Source organism: Polypterus senegalus, chromosome 11, assembly GCF_016835505.1.
Source record: "Polypterus senegalus isolate Bchr_013 chromosome 11, ASM1683550v1, whole genome shotgun sequence".
Lineage (NCBI taxonomy): Eukaryota > Metazoa > Chordata > Cladistia > Polypteriformes > Polypteridae > Polypterus > Polypterus senegalus.
The window spans coordinates 119,671,567-119,694,067 of NC_053164.1; the positions used below are offsets into that span (position 1 = coordinate 119,671,567).

The 22,501-nt window shown below is 38.0% G+C and overlaps 1 protein-coding gene across 1 annotated transcript in view; it reads left to right on the forward strand.

Annotated features, from left to right (window-relative positions):
* Nucleotides 1–22,501, forward strand: part of gfra2b (GDNF family receptor alpha 2b) — a 464,618-nt gene that overhangs the window by 286,399 nt on the left and 155,718 nt on the right. The window contains exon 4 of the mRNA XM_039769575.1: nt 9,669–10,017. Coding sequence (XP_039625509.1) covers nt 9,669–10,017 — 349 coding nt within the window. The remainder of the gene's footprint in view (nt 1–9,668; nt 10,018–22,501) is intronic.

Sequence of the window (22,501 nt, forward strand, 5' to 3'; positions counted from 1 at the left end):
TCTACTTAAAAGTATACTCAAGTTTAATTAAAGAAAATTACACAACCTGAAAACTGCCAAAGTAAACATATATTTCAGTTTGCTTAGAGCAGAAGAAGCCAAATTGTAGTTACCAACTTCTTAAATGTTAAAACATTAAATGTCCTACATCCTGGATTTGTATTGAATATCTACTTTCTCTGGAGGTATGTACATGGATGTAACTTCTTTTCTTAGTTCAGCAGATTTTGGATTCAAGTATGCATATGTAGAAAATGAAAAAATACTTTTCATCACAACAAATACATATTAATTAGTTATGTATAACATCCCATAAATTCCCATTCCGAGTTTCCATTCTGCAGTTCAAATCACATCCTATAAATAAATATGTGATCAGAAGGACACCTTAATAATTTCATACATATTAGTCCATAGATGTCTAGTCATTATCTACCTGTTGGTTTTTTAATATTCAATTTGGTGTTGCTTCATTAAAATGCCATTTGTAACAGATGCTACACTCATGATACTCCATACCCAACCTTTAAACAGAATACATGTACTTATAACATGCATACTACACTTTGAAAAAACTGTATATAAGTAACACAGAATTAAAGATGCAATAAGAATAGAGACTGAATAAATGTGCTTGTTTAGTACTCATAAAACCAGTCCCAAAAGTCTATCCCTGTCAAAGTTGCACTCCTACTAGGATGCAGAGTTACATGTATCGCATGTAATTTAATGTTCAGTAGAAAGAGAAAACATCCCTCCAGGTGTCAGATACTTTTACTAATGCCAGAAATAAAACTCTATCTCTGTCCATGCTCTGTTTTTCTTCTTCTTCTTCTTTAGATAGAGTAGAGGATAACAAAATAAAAAGCCAACCAGTGTTTTTCTGACCTGGTCAGAATCCTTCTTCAGAGTCTCATATTACTTGATGAAGCAAATTCATTGACAGAGTGTGAATATTTATGCAGTGTACTTAATGGCTTAGGTTTTCAATCTTGGTTCATCAGTATGTTTAAGATATTAAATAATGGCATTCGGAGTGTGCTGATGATCAATGGTTGGCTTATTGTTCAGAGTGTACAGAGTGAAGTTATGAATGTTTCACCTACCAAGTCCTTATGACTTCAACACATGTTGATTAAAACTGGTGTTACTAAAGGATGACATTTAATAACTTTAGAGAATCTCTGCTGGTTAAGTAGTAGCCATATTCTTGTATTCCTTCTTATCTGAAGGCTGTTGTCACAGACATCTTGCATAACAAAGACTCACTCTAGTTTTCACAATTGGCTTGTTGCCTTTGCAATTCAAGAAATAAAGATTTTTGTTGAAATAAAAAAATGTTCTCAAAACATTGTTATGATCTCCCTGGATTAGGAAAATTGCTTTATCAGGGGGCTCAGTTTTTATACACCACCATTGAATAAAAGTATAAATAAGAAATTGCATGTGCTAGATGACATCTTATAAGATTTGTTAATACCAACATCTCACACATTGATCATTGAAATCCTGAGAAGCGGCCTTGCTATAAAGCAATAGTGAATGCTTTACACTGTTACTTTTACTATTATTATGATACGACCTCTTTTAAATAATTAAAAGTCTAATACTAATGCTCTTAATTTGTGTTTAAATAATTGTGTATTTTATAGTGCTAAAGTAATAAAGATAGTTATTTTCTGACAAGTCTGGCAAAGTTGGCTATTTATAAGACATATAAAGGAAATGCCATATGAAAATTCAAAATTTACTTGCCATACAATTTATAAACTGTCTTTCTGGTTGGACATACTTTATAAATGAGTTGTGTATCAATGAATCATTTTGCACATTTTTGCAAAATGTTTGCACATTTAATTAATCTGAGTTTTTTTTTCATATTTTAAATGCAAATAAAGATTTGTACATATAGTGTGTTTCAATGGTTTTGCTAATGTTATTTATTGTTTCTTTTGTAAATTATTATTTTTGCTATTTGACTGATCAACTAACTTCTTAAAATTCTAAGTCTCCTTCTTTTTTGCTGTCTGTCTCCATGGCTAACTGAAATATTGCACTTTTAACACTAAAATTACCGAAGCCTATGAAAAAACTCCTAATCCCGGCCCACCTTAAATCCCTCCACACCTCTCCATCAACGTCTTTTGTTTTGTAAATGTGTCGATTAGCACAAGCAGTAAGCAGCCTGCTGTCCCATCCAACCCAACTTGATGGAGCTAAACTCTCCCAGCCTAAGCCAAGGCTCCTGCATGTGAGGTTTCATGTGTGCTCTGTGTCTATAAAGATTTGGGTAAGTGTAGGATGAAAGGAAATGTGAGGCAAGAAATGCTGAACACATACCTAAAGCAGAAACTTTTTCCATGTTATAGTAATAATGATGTGAAGTGTATAATGTGTGAAGACTTTAATCCAAATATCAAATAAGCACGTGTATTTTTATTCAAGATTATAACCAAAAAAAAAAATGAGTTAAAAACCCAAGCTGACCAAATCCGGCTGACCGGAGCTGTGGCTGTAAGGGGGTCGGTGCCTGTCACGGCGGCAATCCCCAAACCCATTGGTGGACACCGGCGGTGAAGGATGTCGTCAAGCTGAAGAAGGAGTCCTATAGGACCTTTTTGTCCTGTGGGTCTCTGGAGGCAGCTGATAGGTACCGGCAGGCCAAGCGGAATGCGGCTTTGGTTGTTGCTGAGGCAAAAACTCGGGCATGGAGGAGTTTGGAGAGGCCATGGAGAATGACTTTCGGACGGCTTCGAGGAGATTCTGGTCCACCGTCCGGCGTCTCAGGAAGGGGAAGCAGTGCAGTGTCAACACTGTATATGGTGGGGATGGTGCGCTGCTGACCTCGACTTGGGACATTGTGGGTCGGTGGGGGGAGTACTTCGAAGACCTCCTCAATCCCACTAACATGCCTTCCAATGAGGAAGCAGAGCCTGGGGACTCTGAGGTGGGCTCTTCCATCTCTGTGACTGAAGTCACCGAGGTGGTCAAAAAACTCCTTGGTGGCAGGATCCCGGGGGTGGATGAGATACGCCCGGAGTTCCTTAAGGCTCTGGATGTTGTAGGACTGTCTTGGTTGACACGTCTCTGCAACATCGCATGGACATCGGGGACAGTGCCTCTGGATTGGCAGACCGGGGTGGTGATCCCCCTCTTTAAAAACGGGGACCGGAGGGTGTGTTACAACTATAGAGGAATCACACTCCTCAGCCTCCCTGGAAAAGTCTATTCGGGGGTTCTGGAGAGGAGGGTCCGTCGGATAGTCGAACCTCGGGTTCAGGAGGAACAGTGTGGTTTTCGTCCTGGTCGCGAACAGTGGACCAGCTCTACACCCTTAGCAGGATCCTGGAGGGTGCATGGGAGTTTGCCCAACCAGTCTACATGTGCTTTGTGGACTTGGAAAAGGCGTTCGACTGTGTCCCTCGGGGAATCCTGTGGACGGTGCTCCGGGAGTATGGGGTACCGGACACCCTGATAAGAGCTGTTCGGTCCCTGTACATCTGGTGTCAGAGCTTGGTCCGCATTGCCGACAGTAAGTCGAGCCCGTTTCCAGTGAGAGTTGGACTCCGCCAGGACTGCCCTTTGTCAACGATTCTGTTCATAACTTTTATGGACAGAATTTCTAGGCGCAGCCAGGGTGTTGAAGGGGTCCGGTTTGGTGGACTCAGGATTGGGTCACTGCTTTTGCAGATGATGTTGTCCTGTTTGCTTCATCAGGCCGTGATCTTCAGCTCTCTCTGGAGCGGTTCGCAGCTGAGTGTGAAGCGGCTGGGATGAGAATCAGCACCTCCAAATCCGAGACCATGGTCCTCAGCCGGAAAAGGGTGGAGTGCCCTCTCAGGGTTGGGGGCGAGATCCTGCCCCAAGTGGAGGAGTTTAAGTATCTTGGGGTCTTGTTCACGAGTGAGGGAAGAATGGATCGTGAGATTGACAGGCGGATCGGTGCGGCATCCGCAGTGATGCGGGCTCTGCATCGGTCTGTCATGGTGAAAAAAGAGCTGAGCCGTAAGGCAAAGCTCTCAATTTACCAGTCGATCTCCGTTCCTACCCTCACCTATGGTCATGAGCTATGGGTAGTGACCGAAAGAACGAGATTGTGAATACAAGCGGCTGAAATGAGTTTCCTTCGCAGGGTGTCTGGGCTTTCCTTTAGGGATAGGGTGAGGAGCTCAGTCATCCGGGAGGGGCTCAGAGTAGAGCCGCTGCTCCTCCGCATCGAGAGGAGTCAGATGAGGTGGCTCGGGCATCTGATCAAGATGCCTACTGGACGCCTCCCTGGTGAGGTGTTCCGGTCACGTCCAACTGGGAGGAGGCCCCGGGGAAGACCCAGGACACGCTGGAGGGACTATGTCTCCCGGCTGGCCTGGGAATGCCTTGGGATTCTCCCGGAAGAGCTGGAAGAAGTGGCCGGGGAGAGGGAAGTCTGGGCTTCTCTGCGTAAGCTGCTACCCCTGCGACCCGTCCTCGGATAAGCGGAAGAGGATGGATGGATGGATGGATAAAAACCCAAGCTCAAATGTCAATTTTCAGGATGATGATATGTGTTCTTGAACAGTGCAGATGTAAGAACTGCTGCCTTATAACCAAAGGGTACTGGGTTTTAGTCTCGGTGCTCTGAATATTGAGCTGCTGCTGCTAATATTATTAATATAATAAAAACATACATTTGATTTGAGTCTGTAACACTCAGTATACATTTTGGCTACTTTTAAAAGTTAGCGCTTTTTTCATTATTCAGTTTTATTCTGTCAGTGACGTTCACGTGGTACAACAAACTTGACTCTCCTGTGACCGCTATCAGACTGGACAAAGGCGGGACCATAACAACAGACAGCTTCTTCACAGCGCTTTGGCTTTTGCTGCACCGCAACACAACTCTGCTTGGCACCATATGTAAAATGGGACTTCCACCTACAGTTATAGTCACTTTGAACACAAGCAGTTCGGCACACTAATGTTTAGATCTGGTAATGTCATGCTGATGGTGTATGTGCCCAAAAAGTAGAAGCCTTTGATTTCAGTCTGTAACAGCCGGTGTAAGTTTTGCTACCTGTAAAAGACATTGTTGAAGGAATATAAACAGACACACAAATGCTGGTGAATCATGTCTTCTGGGTATCTTGTTGTCACTTGATTTTTTTGTTATTCAGTTTTATTCTTGAAGAAAAACACATTTGTTTCGTTATACCTTTGCGAAAGTGTTTATTTTATATTCCAGTAACTACTTGAATGAGATTGAATCCATCTCTGCCTCTCTCGCACATGCACAGCATTATTTGAAAACACTATGCCAGATCTTGCCTGTACTCCACATTATAGTACATGATACTGAAAATGCAGACAGAGAGGAGTACAGGCAAAATCAAATAAACGCCATTTGAACATGAGTTGCCATTTGAACTTTTTTTTTTTTGATTTTTCGTGGGCTTCTGTAATTCTAGTGTTAAATGAACCAAGGTAATGCCAGCTATTTTTCCTAGCTAGGTATTAACTTTAGTACTGTTTGAGGCAGTACCAGTTGTAAAAAGTTAATTTGATCATTATGTTGAAACCTAAATTGTAAAAACCTCTAAATCATGTTATAATAAAAATGAAGGGTTGATTGCAAAAGCTGTGTTGTCACAATTATAAAAAAAGAGTTTTGATTTATGAGCCTTAACGATTGTGGGTGAAAATGCTACATAACCATTTTTCACCAGCCTTTTCTGTTATGTTGGAAGCTGGCAGGTTGCTAGACTTTTCTTTCAACATTTGAATACTAAAGCTTCAAAAATTAAAAATAGAATTAATTAAAACTAATTCTTCCTGCCAGTGATAGCTGAGCCCCTATTAACATCTTGTTTAATGATTTACAGCATGTTGCACAAATTGACTTTAAAAAGATATTTATATTTCCTTGTGACTATGACTTCCAAATGCCTAAACTGTCCTGAGACAGATAGTAAAAAGTGCTCTAATACAGTGTGACATACAGGTAGGTAACTGGAAATAGTCCACTCTTCTCAAAATTAACTTTGAACCCCGAGGTCTTTTAAATTCGTCTGGTAGATTTAGTATGATTAGTATTGGTGAGTTTAGATCAGTAAAGAAGAGACCCACTCCATCCGCACAAAGAAATACTTTTTGTTCCATTATTTCCCCTCCCTTTATTTATTGTTGTTGCCAAAACAAAAAGCCAGGGATTCAATAACAATTGCTAGAAACTTTGGCGACAGTGAACAGCACTGTCTGGTTCCACATTCTTTTCTGAATAATCAGAATTTTTATTGGTTACCCAAAAACAGATTGCAAAAATATTAGGACCAAACTTAAAGTTTCTCAGTACCATGAAGACATATGCTCAATTCTATTCTGCATCCAGAGGCTGCAAAATTTTAGGAAACTGAATGCATATATAGTATGCTAAAATTTGATATTAGATGTCCACCTTTAACAAATTCACACTGATCCTGTGATATTATTGAAGGCAGTACTTTGTCTGTTCTGTTTTCTGGAAAATTTGCCAATACGTCAACTTTATTATTTAGTAACAAAACTAGTACGGCAGTAATAGAGCTGCATTGGATTTTATTAGACTATCTAATGATAAAATCACAGTGATTTCTTATACATCATGAAGATTTTCATTGTATGATTATTATGATATTAAATCACTGACTGATTGTTATTAACTGGAAGCATAGTATTGAACCTTAAAGCAACTCTATGAGATAATGTGTAGCATATCATTTAAAACTAGAAAATATCTAATTTTCTATGTGTGGAACAGTGTGTAATTTTCTTTTCAAACTTCGGCAGGAATATTCTGTGATAAGTCTGCTGGACTCATGCCTATGGTTTTTAAGTTCTGGTGTTTTAAATAATATGAAAAAGAATGATATTATGAGCTTTTTCCTATTCACTATCTCTCTGCATGGATAAGGGTAGAGTTTTAAGTATTGCTTGCAATTATGTATTTGAATTCTTCCCTTGATACAGTATATCATATTGATTGTGGTTACAATCGGACTGTTTTTTTCATATAGGAGTGTATGCTGGCTTGTTTCATTAGATTATTTAATCAAATAAAATTAAAAAACAAATGAAAACAGAACTTACAGTCTTATATGCCTGGGTCATTTTTTTCATAAGCCACAGACATTCTTCTCTGAAACTTGTATTCCAGCACTTTCTGTGAAATATGGCATTTAATTGTAGATATGAGCCTACTAATTATCCATTATGGACTATGGCCGGCCAGTCATCCCGGCCAATATCCCCAGGCTGCCAGATGGAGCCCTCCCTGCAGCATGGAGGTGCCCCGAATGCCAGCAGGGAATCATGGACATTAGAGTTTTCCTTCACAGCCCTGCTGGATACCTTGGGGGCCACCAGAAGACGCTGCAGGGAGGCCCAGGGACTATTTGCCCTATAACCCGGAAGTACGTCTTAGTCACAGCAACAGGGGAAATGACATACTTCCGGGATGAAGAAGAAGAGTTTTGATCTGACCCAGAAGTGATAAGAACAACATGAACTGAGAGGATCAAAAGCACCTACCGGGTCACGGACTTTAAAAGACTGTGGGAGATCCCAGATGGATGAGCTGAGTTGGGAGGAAGGGAACAACGCGCCTGGGAGTGGAAGATTGTGTATTGATTATTGGTTTATTGTATTGGTTTATGAATATAGTGGAGGGTGCTTTGTGCACATTATTATTATAAAATAAATAATAATTGGACTTTTACCTGGTGTCTGATCCGAGGGTTCAAGGGGACGACAGAACCCCCGATCTGTCACACCATTCATTATCAATAATGCTCAGTTCAAGGGAGGACGGAGCTTAGCTTTGCACTGTTGAATGCAAGGAAAGATCCATGCCTGATCATGACGTCACAATAAAGTACACTTATACTTACATGAAAGATAAGAGAATACTTGAAGAAGAAAAAACACACCAAACATATATGGCTGTACAGATATCACAAACAGTGATTTGGACAGGATTTCAAACCAAGAAATATGGAGCTACGAGGAAGTAGCCCTAATTGTCACTGTTATATTACCCTTATAAACAATGGAGTGTTTTAATCATTTGGATGGACTAGAATCAAAGACATAGGATTACATAGTGGTCAGCCAAATAAACAGATCAAATTAACAAGTTTCCAAACCATTTCGAAAAGGTAATTAGCTACTTATACAGTGACTGAGTGTGGTGACTTTAAATTGGGCCCTATTACTGTATATGTGAGCATGTGTATGGGCATGGGGGGTGCGGTGTCCTTCATTTTTGCCTGAGGCTGCCAGCATAGGCTCTGGCTACCAGCAGCCCTGACCTGGAGTAAGCTGGTTTCAGAATGCATATATGTTGCTTATTAAAAATTTAAAAGAGCATGTATTGTGTCTTAAATGTATGTAAATGTGATAAACACTATCATATACTGTATATAGGATCTGATCATTTTTGTTACATGTATTTTTTACTAAATTACAGAGAGAAGCAATATGGTGTGACAAGTAGTGTTACCACTTTCAAAGCTTTTTACCACTATAAGGTGGTAAAACTATTGAGCCTCATATGAAACCATACATTTCCTACCAGTATTATTGCTAATTTAATGATAAGATTGTATTTCTTCTTCTTGACTTAAAAAATTATCAGGTAACATCCATACTGTAACTTAATTTCCTACCAGTAATATTGCTATTAATAATGATAAGATTGTATTTCTTCTTCTTGACTTAAAAAAATGATCAGGTAACATTCATTCTGTAACTTTGCCCTGTGTGAATAATGCTGTATTCAAGTGTGAATTGCGATGGCTAATATCTTACATAAGCCGAGTCTTATACTTATGCTGACTGTTGCCTTTCCCTCACTGTGACCCTAGATTGGATTCACTTAAATCAAAAAAAATGGATTGAAATATAGCTTATTGCCTTTTTCTGGATGCACTGGATAACCCTACATTTTCTAGTGTAGGGATTTTTAAGGACTGACAAGAAAAAATGCACTATTAAAAAGAATCATAACATGTAGTAAAGGCTACTGGGACATTGCAGGACTTGATGATTTGAAGTGTAATCTCAAGTAGCCGTATAGAGAGCAATGGGATGTAACAGACCTTAACAGGGTGAAAGGGGTCCTCATTGTAACATAAAGTGTGTGTTAGTGGGGTGCAGCTTGTGCTGATCTGTTTAAAGGGTATATGGACTTTAGGCCTCAGTATATCAATCACTTTTATTTGTTGTCAAATATTTCACAAGGCTTATTGGCAATATGACTTTAAAATGATTCTGCGGTTTCTTTTTTATATAGCAACATTTGGCAGGATTATATTAAGCTTCATTTATTTATTCATCAATATGACCTTTTATGGTTCAAATTGCTAACACAGAAGAAAAATCACAATCCATGCTAATGTTATTATAGCAAAGCAAAATACCATTTCATTGTTAAGAAAAGTCAATTCTTAAATGAACTGGTGAATCCTGTGCTAATTGTATAAAATATATTCTCATTTAGTCTTCTTTTCTGGAAACATGAGAAGCAGCTAAAGTTGAAGCAACTTTTACAATTGTTTTAAGCATTTAAATTGATGTCTTAATGACTTATTCTCTGGGAAACTAATTTCAAATTTGCTTTTTGTCTTTTCTTTTTATAAAATGCACATATGCAAATGAAGATCGCTGTTCAGATACTGGAAAACCCTGTAACCCTTGCCTGGATGCTGCTAAGACCTGCAATTTAAATGAAAACTGCAAAAAACAACGATCCCTCTATATCTCCACGTGTATCCGGTATAACCCTTCCCAAGAGTCATGTAATCGACGAAAATGCCACAAGTCACTGCGTCAGTTTTTTGACCGAGTGCCAACAGAGTACAGCTATCAGCTCCTCTTCTGCTCCTGCCGGGACCAAGCATGTGCCGAGCGAAGGAGACAAACGATTGTGCCAGGATGCTCTTATGAAGAAAAATCTAAACCTAACTGTCTAGATTTAAGAAGTTTATGCCGAGGCGATCATGTTTGCAGGTAACATTCCTCTTATGTTTTTGTTTGTAAGATATTGTAATATCAGCTTAAACCAGCTCAGTCCAATTCAGGGTCATGTCATTTAAAATATTATATGACAATATAAATTATACTACAAACAGTAATTTAATATTTAATTTAAGCACTATATCAAGATACAATTAAAATGAAAATTAAATACAATGATTAGGCAATATGGAACTTTAATATATTAAGTTGTTTGATGTTTATTTTTTTTTAAACAGTTCTCCATTTTAAGGTGACAGTTCAAGGCTGATGGACATCTATGATTTGTTCTAGTGAGAACTTTCTGTTTGATCTTCAATGAACCAGTACACTGATTTTTTTCACATTACTCACTTAATTTCACTGTAATCCTAATCTAGGCGACCCATTATTCAATAATGCAAATATTATTAAGTAATACTAGCCGTGTAAGCCTGTGCAGTAAAAAGTCTGGGGTCTTATAAACTATTGAAATCGTCAGAAAAAAAAAAATGAAATGTAAAGATGTCTGGTAATTGAAAGGAACTACTCTGGGCATCTCCCTCCTAGGCGGATTCGTTTTGCCGACATGCTCGCATCACTTGTGCATTAGTGGCAGAAGGAAAAGTTAAAGGGATATTGTTTTGCCAATTTACTCACCTCGATTCTGTATTAGTGGGTAAGTGAGTTTTCTGTTTCCTCAGAGGTGGAGCCATTACCCCGACTCCACATCTCACTTCTGGGCTGGACAGACACACACTTCCACACGTAGATGTTTATTTATAAGACTAGCTGTGTAAGACCTTGCTATAAAAAGCCTGGGTGCCCAGAAACCATGGATTCTGGAAATCATTCAATCGCATTGGTTGTGCATTAGCAGCTAAGTGAGGTTCTCTTTCCTCTGTGGTTTTGTTTTGCTTGACGTGCTCGCCTCCATTGTCTATCAGTGGCTAAGCAAGTTTCTCTCTCCTCGAATGTTTTGTTTTGTCAATGTGCTCACCTTGCTTGTGTATTATCGGCTAAGCGAGTTTCACTTTTGTTGGAGGTTTCACTTTTGCGACAGAGTCGATTTCTTTGAGCTTCATGTTGTACCCTCGCACTTCAGGGCTGCTTTGCACTTCTGGGCCGGACAGACAGACACACACACTTCCACGCGTAGACGTTTATATGTATGATAGAGCAAGATATGCTAGTAATGTGTTATTGAAATATATGATTCACAATCATGAAGTTCCTAGATAAAATTAATACTAAGGAAGTGTACATATTTTTGACACTTAGGTATTGTTAAATCAGTTACAAAATTGCTACAGCTGTTGAAATTTATGAAGCATTCTGGGTATCTTCCTCGTGAATCAAGCACCTTGGTTTTGAACCTTGCTCCTGGTTCTTATCTATTTAGAGTTTGTTTGATCTTTCAGTGTATGTGTGGGCTTTCCTCTTGGTTCTCTGATTTTCCTCGAACATCCCTAAAAATGTGCAGTTTAGGTTATATGGTGACCATAAATTCATCTTTTATAAGTATAAGTGGATCCTGAAATATACTGGTGTCCCATCTTCCCTGATGTTGCCAAAGTGCTCTTCAGACCCTTGTGACCCAGAATTGGATAAAGCTGGTATGATATATGTTATATTTTATGGTGATATGAAACACTTTTCTTTTAAATTTGGACTAATCATGTTTCCTAATCAAACCCCTTCAAATAAAGAAGGAATATGTTTACCAACTAGAAATATGGTGCACAGTGCACAATGTGTGGCCAATTAATTAATAACACTTTTGATATTAAAAACAAAGCTTTTGTATTCAGGTGACTATTTTAATTTTGGTAACACTATTTTTTCTGGTTCTATAATTTTTTAATCTTCTAGAAATTTAATGTTCATATATAAAATAAAGAAAATGTCTTTTTAGATGAATTTTTCAAGAAAAAACAGAGACAATGAAAAATATATATGAGGCGAGACAATTTAATTCAAGGAACAGCCATGTAGTGTCACCCGTGTGCCTTGAATCTTGACAGATAAACAATAACAGCTTTGGTCTGAAGTACCATCTGATCTTTCTGCAAACAAACACATGCTTAACAAGGTTATTATGGGTGGCGAAACATGATGTTTCCAGTACGACCCAGAAACAAAATAGCAAAGCTTTTTTAACTTATTGGCCATAACACTACTCACTTATTATAATTTTACTGAAATTTCTTTTGTTTGTTCTTCTGTATTCCCTACAAAATGTAACATAACATTTGCTATCAGAATGAAAGGAAATACATCATAGAGTACTAAAAGAAGATTTTATAATAGTATGATTTTTAATGTATTTTTTACTAGTGAATTGGTCAGTAATGTGCTACAGCAACAGAGGGTATTATAGGCAAATTAACAAATGTGTAAGCCAGGGCTGTTCTATTACAATTTCAGTAGGGCCAGATTTTCAAACCAAGAAATTTAGCTGGGCCAGACATTTCAGTGGCCAGTAAGCAGTGGGTAATGACAAATTTTAAATCAACACAAATGATTGTATTTAAAAACAAGCAATTTTTATTTATTGTTTCCCTTTTAAATTTGGTCACATCTGCACCAGCAATCAAAAGGTTGCCGGTTTGAGTCCCATAAACACCAGAAATGATTCTACTCTGTTTTGCCCTTGAACAAGGCCCTTAACCTGCAATTGCTTCATCCTGGGTATGATGTAAATCCACATCCAGCATTGCAAGATGGTTCTCCAACTTACAGGGAAAATTTGGGAGTTGGTGCCGGGATTGGCACTGCAACCAGCATAAAAAAACTTATGCTGTTCCAGTGTGGTGCTGAGGTGTCACCCACCGCACTCGGGTCCCAATTCAGTTGGTTTGTCATGTCGTGGGTGCGGTAACATGCTGTAATCAGCACACACTCCCAGCCTCTCTGTGACACAGGCACATCAAAAATGTATATGTAAAAAAAAGCTATAATTGGGCAATGCACAGGAAGAAAAATGTTTTACCCAGCCCACAGATTGGTAGCCAGGATAGGTCCAGAGGCAAATGGCCAGAGCACAGGAGGGGAGTTGTTCCCTAAACTACAATGGAACATTGGTCAAAAAGGTATAGTAAGGAAAAAGAAATGTCAGCCTAAACATGAGAACACACCAGCAGTTGCTTGTCTCTGCCCTTACATCAATATCCAGAGGCAACCTATCAGCTCAGAAGCACAACACAAGAATGAAAAAGTCACCTGATATCTGGGCATATTGGATGTTTAGATTCCTAGCAAGAACAGCTGCTATTCATCCAGGTCATACTGTCACATCCACTTGCCTTGCTTCTGCTTTTGGCACTTTTTTAAGACCCTTAATTTGGAGAATGTTATTTTATATTAAAAGAATAAACTTTTCGACCTGCTGCTCTGCTTTGCCTTGAGCTCTTTCTAATAAACCATCTGGGGTCTAGACATAAGAAGGGAGGAATTATTTTAACCGTAGACACTGTAAATCTTGGTTTATCCTGACAGTGACCACAAGTTGAGCAATAGATTGCAGTTTCATCTCCGAAACAGGCTGGGAAGTGAGACTTAAGAGAGCAAAAGTCAAATGTTCAGGATACTCAGGTGTAGACAGAAACTCCTAAGGCAAGGTTAGGGTCACAATTGGACACTTCAATAGCAATACAAATCTTAGGTTTATCAAAGAAGATGATTACAAGATTTGCATCATTGACCCTGTTCACCATTTGAAATATCTAAAAAAAAATCAAATAGCATCTTTTTTAACTTGATACTGCATGACATTTACTAATTTGTTAAAACAAAGAAAATTTTAAAAAGACATAAGCATGTATATATACTTACATACAAAGGTGTTATATTTGCCAGGTATTTTGGTATTTCTTTTTTGTGTTGTCTATATGACATTTTCATTTTAAAAAATCTATAAACTAGTACCAAAAATGGGAATCTAAATGTGAAAATCAGATCAAGTTCACCTTTATTTTGCCACAATTCTAGCAGTTCACATACAGTTCAGTACAGTACAAACTTGTTGAGGGGAAAATATATAAAAAGTGAGTGTGTTGGTTCTGAAACAGCTCTTTGACATTGAAAGTGGTGTAAACAAGGATGTCTCAAAAATTGAAGACAGATGTTGAATTAATTAAGATCCTGCTTATCCTATATCCTCTTCCTTCTATTCTGATGACTATGAAGTCCTTGAAGATGAACCTTCTGCAAATTCTTTGATACTAAGAAATAAAACTTATTTATTCATATTACTCCTTACTAATGTTAGTGTAGGTTTATTGCTACAAATGTAATTAAAATTGTCCCTGGCCCTCTAAAATACACTGTGACATCCAAGATATTCATTAAGTTCATTAAATTAATTAAATATGTGAATATGGATTGATGTCATATGTTAGGTTAATATGTTACATTACCTCGGATCTCTAAAGGAACAATATTAAAATGCACAATCCTCTGGAAAAGTGGTCCCCAAGTTGATTAGTTGCTATGCAGTGTTGTTGATTAGTTGCAATGCAGTGTTCTATGTGTATATATATTTATCCGTTTCTCAAAAGAAATATATATATATATATACTCCTAGTGATCTTGAGAAAGTTAATCATACTTTTATCTTTTCTCGGCTTTGTTACTGCAACTAGTTGCATTCTGGGATCAGCAAATACCTGATATGCAGGTTGAAGTTAGTCCAGAATGCTGCTACCCGTTTTTTGTTTGGGGCAAGAAAGTTTGATTCTGTATCCCCAATTTTAGCCTTTTTACACTGACTGCCTGTTAGATTCAGAACTGATTTTAAAATTTGGCTGCTAGTTTTTAAATACATGGGTATGCTCTCATCTATTTGTCTGAATTTTGTGTTACAGACAAGCCATCCAGAGGGCCCTTGTACTAAATGTAAGACTAAGGGGGACAGAGCTTTTAAATGTGCTGCACCACATCTGTGAGATTCTTTACCCAATGGCAATAATGAATTGCTCTTAATTGACCTTTCTAAAATGAGATTGAAGACGCATTTTTATTCTCTATCTTTCCAAGACCTTCAATAACACTGACGGTTCATTCCTCTTAGCCATTTTTTTTTGTTTCAATTTCTGCTAGTTTGTACTGTATTTATTATATTTTAATCTATTTATTTATCTTTATTGTATATTTCATTGTAAAGCAATTTGGCTACAGCATTACTGATGTTGTTTTAAATATGTTCTATAAATTAATTGACATTTACATGATATTTATATATATTATGGCAGACAGGACAGTTCCAGGACAGTTTCTCTCCTGGACCGACAGAGGGCAGACCCCTTGGTTTCCAGAGGGCCACCGCCAGGGGGCACATGGAAGCTTTCAGGGCCCTATTTGGTAGCACTTCCACCACACCTGGAAGTGGTGCTAGAAGAAGCTCGTTAGGCACCTGGATCACATCTAGGTGCTCAATAAAAGGGGCCGCCTCACTCTATTCTAGGAGCCTGTCTGCTAGACTGGAACTTGAGTCTGCCTGTCTGTGTCAGGTTAGGGTGGCTGTACATGGCCCTAGGCTTATATATATATATAGTAAGATATGGCCGGCCATGTACCATGGCCAATACCCCCAAGCCGCCAGGTGGAGCCCTCCTTGCAGCATGGAGGTCCCCAGAAGACCAGCAGGGCATCATGGACAATGGAGTTTTTATGCACCACCCTGCTGGATGCCATGGGGGCCACGAGAGGGAGCTGCAGGGAGGACCGAAGAGTTCTTCGAGCCCTATGACCCGGAAGTTCGTCATAGGAAGACCGACGGGCTTCCGGGGTGATAAAAAGCATTGTTTACCCTGACCCAGAAGGAATAAGGACTTGTGGACTGTTGGATTGGGAACACTTCCGGGTCGGGGGATATTAAAGGACTGTGGGAGCTCCCAGACAGACGAGCTGAGTTGGGAGGCAGGGTGGCTAAGAGTCTGGGAGTGGAGGATTGGTTATTTGTGATTGTTTATTGAGAATTGTGGAGAGGAGCGTGCTTTGTGCACATTATTATAAATAATAAATAATAATTGGACTTTTACCTGGTGTCTGACGTGTGGTCTGAGGGTACAATGGTGCGGGAAAACCCTTAATCTGTTACAATATATATATATATATATATATATATATATATATATATATATATATATATATATATATATATATATATATATATATATACTGTATATTATACACATCATTTTGAATATAGTGGCACTAACAGCTGGGGTGCCTTGGATAAACTGTTATAACAAAAACAGAGAACTTTATTTTAGAAGGCATTGGTTATATAAGAACAACAGCTTTATCAGTTTATCATTTTAATTGCATTTCAGTTCATTCTTGAGGCAATAATTGAAGTAATAGGATAAAGATTGATAGTTCACAGAGCACAATGATGGATGTTCAAATAAAACATGAAATAAACAGAGGAAGTAAATGGCAGTAAAACAAAAAAAGAAAGTTTCCCCAGTTGATTTGCATTTTTTATTTATTTCTTGGTGATACATTTTAAAAGGTTACAGTATGAAAAGAACAGTTTGACATTTATTGCAAAGTGATGCAGCAGTAAAATGCTGATTGGAATTGGTTCAGTCAGGCAGTCATTAAATCTTACTTCTTGCTCATAGGTGATCATTACTTTGAATTTTGCAGTATTAGCTGGTGAGAGCAAAGGGCAAAGACATCATGATTTAAAATAATTATAAGTCATCTCTCCTTCAAGAACCTTTCAGTATTGCTTTTTTAAGTGCCAGATTATGTAGGATTTCAAGCTACAAACCTCCAAGGAGATAAACATATAGTATGCTGAACTGTGAAAATTCAACACAATAAATCCATGTGGCCCCACTTCTTTCACCCACTCATGTTAGGAAATGATACATTGATTAAACATTCTTTTCCTGTAGTCACGCCAATCTGTCTATTCAGCGTGCCATGTCTTTTTCTGTATGCCAATACATGAACCTATTCATAGGTGCACCTCTTCAACAGTGAAGAATGAAAACAAAAAAGATTGTGAGAACAGTAACAAATGATAAGAATGCCAAGGGAGATTTTACATGAATGCCATCATATCGCTTTTGTATATGTAGCCAAGTCCTTATATTGCTAAAGGGAAACCAAACTAATGAAAGTCAAACACAACAAGCAGAAGCATTAGCTAGGTGCATACCTTTTTTTTGCCACCAGCCCATGAAACTAAGATAATTTAGCATGTACAGTAGGAAGAAACTAAGATGTATACTTGATATCATTTTCATGATGATAGGAATTAAAGCATGTACAAAACATAGGGGCACAGTGTCGCCATGGTAGTGTTGAGCTAGTGCCATGTTCAAATGCTTGCTGCGCCGTGCGCAACCCTCGATGAAATAATTTATTGCAGCAGTACAGTCTCTTTCAAATTTACTAACCACCAATTCCTGTCATTCCATTTCTTTCTCCAAGTGACCAATCACCACACTATCAGCTCTGTAATAAATGTCAAGCCATCTGTAAGCTTAGAACGCAGAGTCTTCGAAACTTTTAAGGGACATTGAAATACCTTCATAGTACATGCTTAATTATTTCATTCATCTATCCATCCAGGGTCATGCCAGTCCCAGCAAGCATACATTACAAGGCAGGAACAATCCCTGAATGGGGCGCCAGCTCATTGCTGCCTCTGGCCACTGTGCCCATATGTTTAATTAACAGTATACATTATTTAAATGAAGTAAAAAATGTATCTGTATAATGTAATATACATGCTTTACTGCATTTCATCTTAAAAATTATATCAAGAGTTCCAAGAAGATAGTGCTTGGAAATTTAAATCAACTTAGAAGCCAGTCGTCATTATCTGTAAATATGTGCTTTCTTCTATTGAACTGAATTGAATTCCTTTATTGTTATTGTATGGTACAATGAGATTCAATAAGCAAATCCTCCATAAACTTATTTTCCTATAAAATGATAAAATATCAACAACAATAATAATAATATGATGATGATGATGATTATAATGATGATAAAAAACAATTAAAAATATACAATTTGAGAGCATAAGTGGCTCAGGTTGTGCAATATTACAACTGTAGTGCAAGTTTACAGTAAGGTAATTGTACTTATAAGTACAAACAGTTTTACTGGGAGTAGTTGATGAACTGATTGAGTGTGTTTAGAGCTCTTGGGATGAAATTGTTTATGAATTGCGAGATCACTACAGGAAAGGCTCTGAAACATTTGCCGAATGAGAGAAGTTCAAACAGACTGCGCAGCTTGTGCTAGAAGCTGTATCCCGACAATTCTCTCCGCTCTTGACTCAATCTGATGTAGAGCATTCCAATCAGCTGCTGTACAGCTGTGAATCCAAACTCAGATACAGTGGGTTAAAATACTCTGAGTGGTGCACTGAGAGTAACAATGCGAGTTTGGCCATTCTGTCGACCATTATATGGTTAGTGGTTGATTTCATTTAGATACATATCATTAAAACTATGCTATATCTGAGAAACATTAAGAATTCAAGGGACCTATAAAATGAAAAATCAAGGTGTATTTGACTAATCTACCTGTAGGCAAGGTGGTTAGCATTGCAGCCTCACAACTCCAGATTCCTGTGTAGATGGTGTTTCACAACTCTGACATCCTGTGTTCAGAGCTTTAGCTTGGATATTGCCTCTGAGGAGCTTATATATTCACCTCTGACTGCTTGGGCTTTTCTTCCTGGGTAGTCTGTTTTTTCTTCAACATCTAAAGATGTGCATGTTAGGTGACTCTAAATGGGTAGATTATGAAAGAGAATAGAGATTCTTGACAGAAAATCTGCCTTTCACCCAACAGGCTTCCAGGATAGTCCACCCACAATCATAGACTGTTAAGTAGTTTTGAGAACAGACAGAAGCAGCATTGCTCCGCCTGATACATATAGCATTTCCTATTTTTGTACAGTGTTTGAACTTCAAATGCCTCCAGATAGATAGATTGATTACAAGCTTCTCATCTATTTGTGAAGTTCAAAACACATGTGTTTATTATTCCTCATCACTACATTCTACATACATTGTACTTCTGGATGAGCATTCATTGGTTGTCAGTTCTCCTGCATACACAGCCCAAACCTCTGGCTAATGAGATTTTATTGGTGCCATCTGCAAATTATTTGGTCTCAGTCATTAGGTATGTCACATTAGGTGGTTGTCTTCAAAGGAGGCACCACCAATTGCCACCAACTGGCTAAAATTAGGTAAGTGAAGGCTATGACTGAAAATCGCTGGAAAGGTTGGGCTTAAGAATTTCACACTACATCTGTACACATGACATTACTACTACTATGTGTAACTGTTGACACCTTTATTTATATTAGTCACATTTTAAATGTAGTTGAACATGTACTTAAACCTTTTTTAGGTAATTTTAAGCATTTACTTTTCAGTGTTGTGGATGCTTCTTCTTGTTTGCTGCATGAACAGTAACTAAGTATGTAGTGGCATAGAAGCCATTGTGCCTCTGAAGTACATTGCAAGCAGAGGTTATTCATCCAAACTTTATTCTGCATAAGCAACTCAAGACCCTGCTAATTGGCCTAAAACTGAGTGCTTAGCAAAAGAAGACAATGGAAGGAGGATCTAATATTTAGAAAGTAAAGACATAAAGATTATAGAATTTAAGGTCAGAATGGCGAAACAATCTGGTGTTTAGGGAAGAAAAGAAGCGGAAGTAAAGACATAAATTCTAGCATTTAAGAAAACAGAATCAAGTGGAGATAAAATAAAATTAGCATCTTATTGCTTAGTGCAAAAAGGAGTCTAGTGAAGTGAGAATTAGAGAACAAATTTTCATTTAGCACAAAAACTAAGAAAGGACAAGCTGGAATGCTTGGTGAACACTCTGGGTTTGACCTTGACGTTTCAAACTTTTTCCAGTGTGGTTTTCAATTTGTCTCAACAGCTTGATTTAGTGAGAATTTTTTATTTGATTTTGGAACAATCTTGATTCATTTACAACTGTATTCATGTCAAGCAAGAAAAAAAAAAGATTTAATGATTTATTGTCAGACTCTCACATGTTTCTTAATAGTAAACTCCATCAAGATCAAACTCCAGACTGCTAAAGCTGAAGGTATCCGAAATCATGCAGGCAGCCCTGACATTGTAAAAACAGCAACCCTTTAAAATCTGACAGGATCAGACATCATGTTGTTAGGAAATATGTACGTAAATGTTTTTAAGAATAAAGTATTTTAAAAATTATAGCTAGAAAAGTCACTTAAAAATGCACTATTCTAAAGCAGCATAATGCTGATTTCTAAAACTCAGTGACTGGGTTATATCTGCAAGTTGTGGATGGAACTACCACCTCAGTAACTGAGTCGGATTTACTTGAATTTGAGGAAAATGGTGCGTGCCTTCACTGATTCCTAACTGGCTGCTCATGTCCATTTTATTTACCTGACATACTGTTTCCCTTTCTCAGGCTTCTGTTGCTCATCTGCCATCTCAGAAGCCTCTTTCAAAATGGAGGCTTACCCTGAGTCTAATTAGTCTTTATTGTCAAGGCACGTTTAGTGCGTGTCAATGAGCAGAACAGTCTGCTGAATTTTAAACTCTGTTCAAGTGTTTTCATGTTGCTGTTATCTTTCACCTGAGCTGCAGGCAGATTCCAATAATGATGCTTCCACTTTAGTTGCTGGACCTTGTTTTTTTTTGTTTATAGGAGCTTCTCTACAGTATGTTAAACTTATACTTCAATATGAAAATATTTAATATACTAAACACAGTATCACTGCCATGAAATTATCAACATACATTATTTCAACCAATTTTAAAGTTATTAATAATAGCACTTAGTACAGTAGTACTTTTATTTTATTTTTTCATGGATTAATCACATTTAGCTGATATTACTTTTTTGCTACTGTCGCTGCCCTCACAGTCTCTACTGCTATATCTCTAAAATACATTCAGTTTTCCATTCTTCCTTTCACGGGTATGACAGGCTTGGCAATACTGTCATGGTAACGTTTTAATCCTCCTACTTACAGGTCATTGTTAAAAATAGTTTTCCATTTCTTCCAAAGCAAAGTGTTTTCAAATCTCATTCCCAGTTGAATGTCACAAGCACCTCTGCAAATGTTTAAAGTCTGATGGTGCAGCCCCAGCAAAGTAGCAGCTCTCCTGTGGATAAAGCTTGACGGCAATTTACCAGTTCAACGAGTCTGCACACACTGAGAGCGCAAGCAGCACTTGCAGGAGAGGCATGGTTTTCTGTTAAGGAATGCATAACTCTTGAGATACTAGCAGCTGCAGGCATTTGAGTGTTTTTGCTTTCCTTTGAAGAATTTTATAATGTGATTAGGGAGGGGATAAGTCACAGTGCGACTGAAGTGGGCTGGTTCTGAAGTGCAAGGTCAAGATATGGAGGAGAAGGGTTGTGCTTGTCAGCAGATTGAGATGCTCTTCAGTGAAGCTGCAAACATTTTCTGGGAAAGAAAAAGACCATATGGAATGGTCTATTGTAAGAGTAAAGAAATATTTATTAAATGTGAGATTGTTTAAATGAGGTTTTGAATTTTTTCCTGTGTAAATATATAAAAAAAAAGTTGAAACTCAGCTATGTTAATGCCAGTGCTTTTTAATGAAAGTGATCTCTATTGCAAATTATACAGAATGCCAGCTTAGTAACCTTATACATAAGGACAAATCAATGAACAAAATTCCACAATCAGAAACATTCACAACATTTCTGTCATTTGTTTATGGTCTTTATGAAAGAATTTTATCATAGCTAATACTTCTCCTTATGCAGTACACCATTTGACCAACTGGAGCGTTATTCTGTTTCTGACCTTAGTTTAACTTTTTTGCTAAAGAGGACTTGCTTTGCCTTTTTTCTTTCAGTGTGATATTATTGTTAGGATTTTCAGACTGCTATCCCTGTGTATATTCAGATTCTAAACAGGTCTACTTCGTTTCAAGCACTCCATGAAACAACTCTCTTTAACTTTGTTAGTTTTCTTACTATCACGTGTCATGTACACTCAGGTGAACATCAAACACAACCAACACAAATTAATACACATTGGCTCTGTGCACAGCAGCTGTGTTTTTGACAAGGAGCACCTGGATCACAACATCTCAGCTGAGCTAGTCAGACCGTCAGAGTCTCTGTGGATTACAATTTTAGCTGGAAGGTGTAGAACGAGGAAGCAAAAATGTGGCTGCTGGGTTGGCATATGGGCTAGTCTAGCGAGCAACCCTCTGCTGCCAAATCATTTTGTCTCCAACACAAGATCGCTGCCAAATAAGATAGAGCAGCGGGAACTTACCATCTCCGCAAAGAAGAACATTCAGGACTGCTTCATGATGATCACTGCAGAGACATAGCTCAACCCGACGATTCCAGATGAGGCTATTAAGTTAGAGGGTTGTGTGGCACACTGAGCTGACTGGACTGAAGACTCCGGTAAAGATGAGGAGGACTGTGTGTATACACGAACATGGTCCAGATAAGAAAC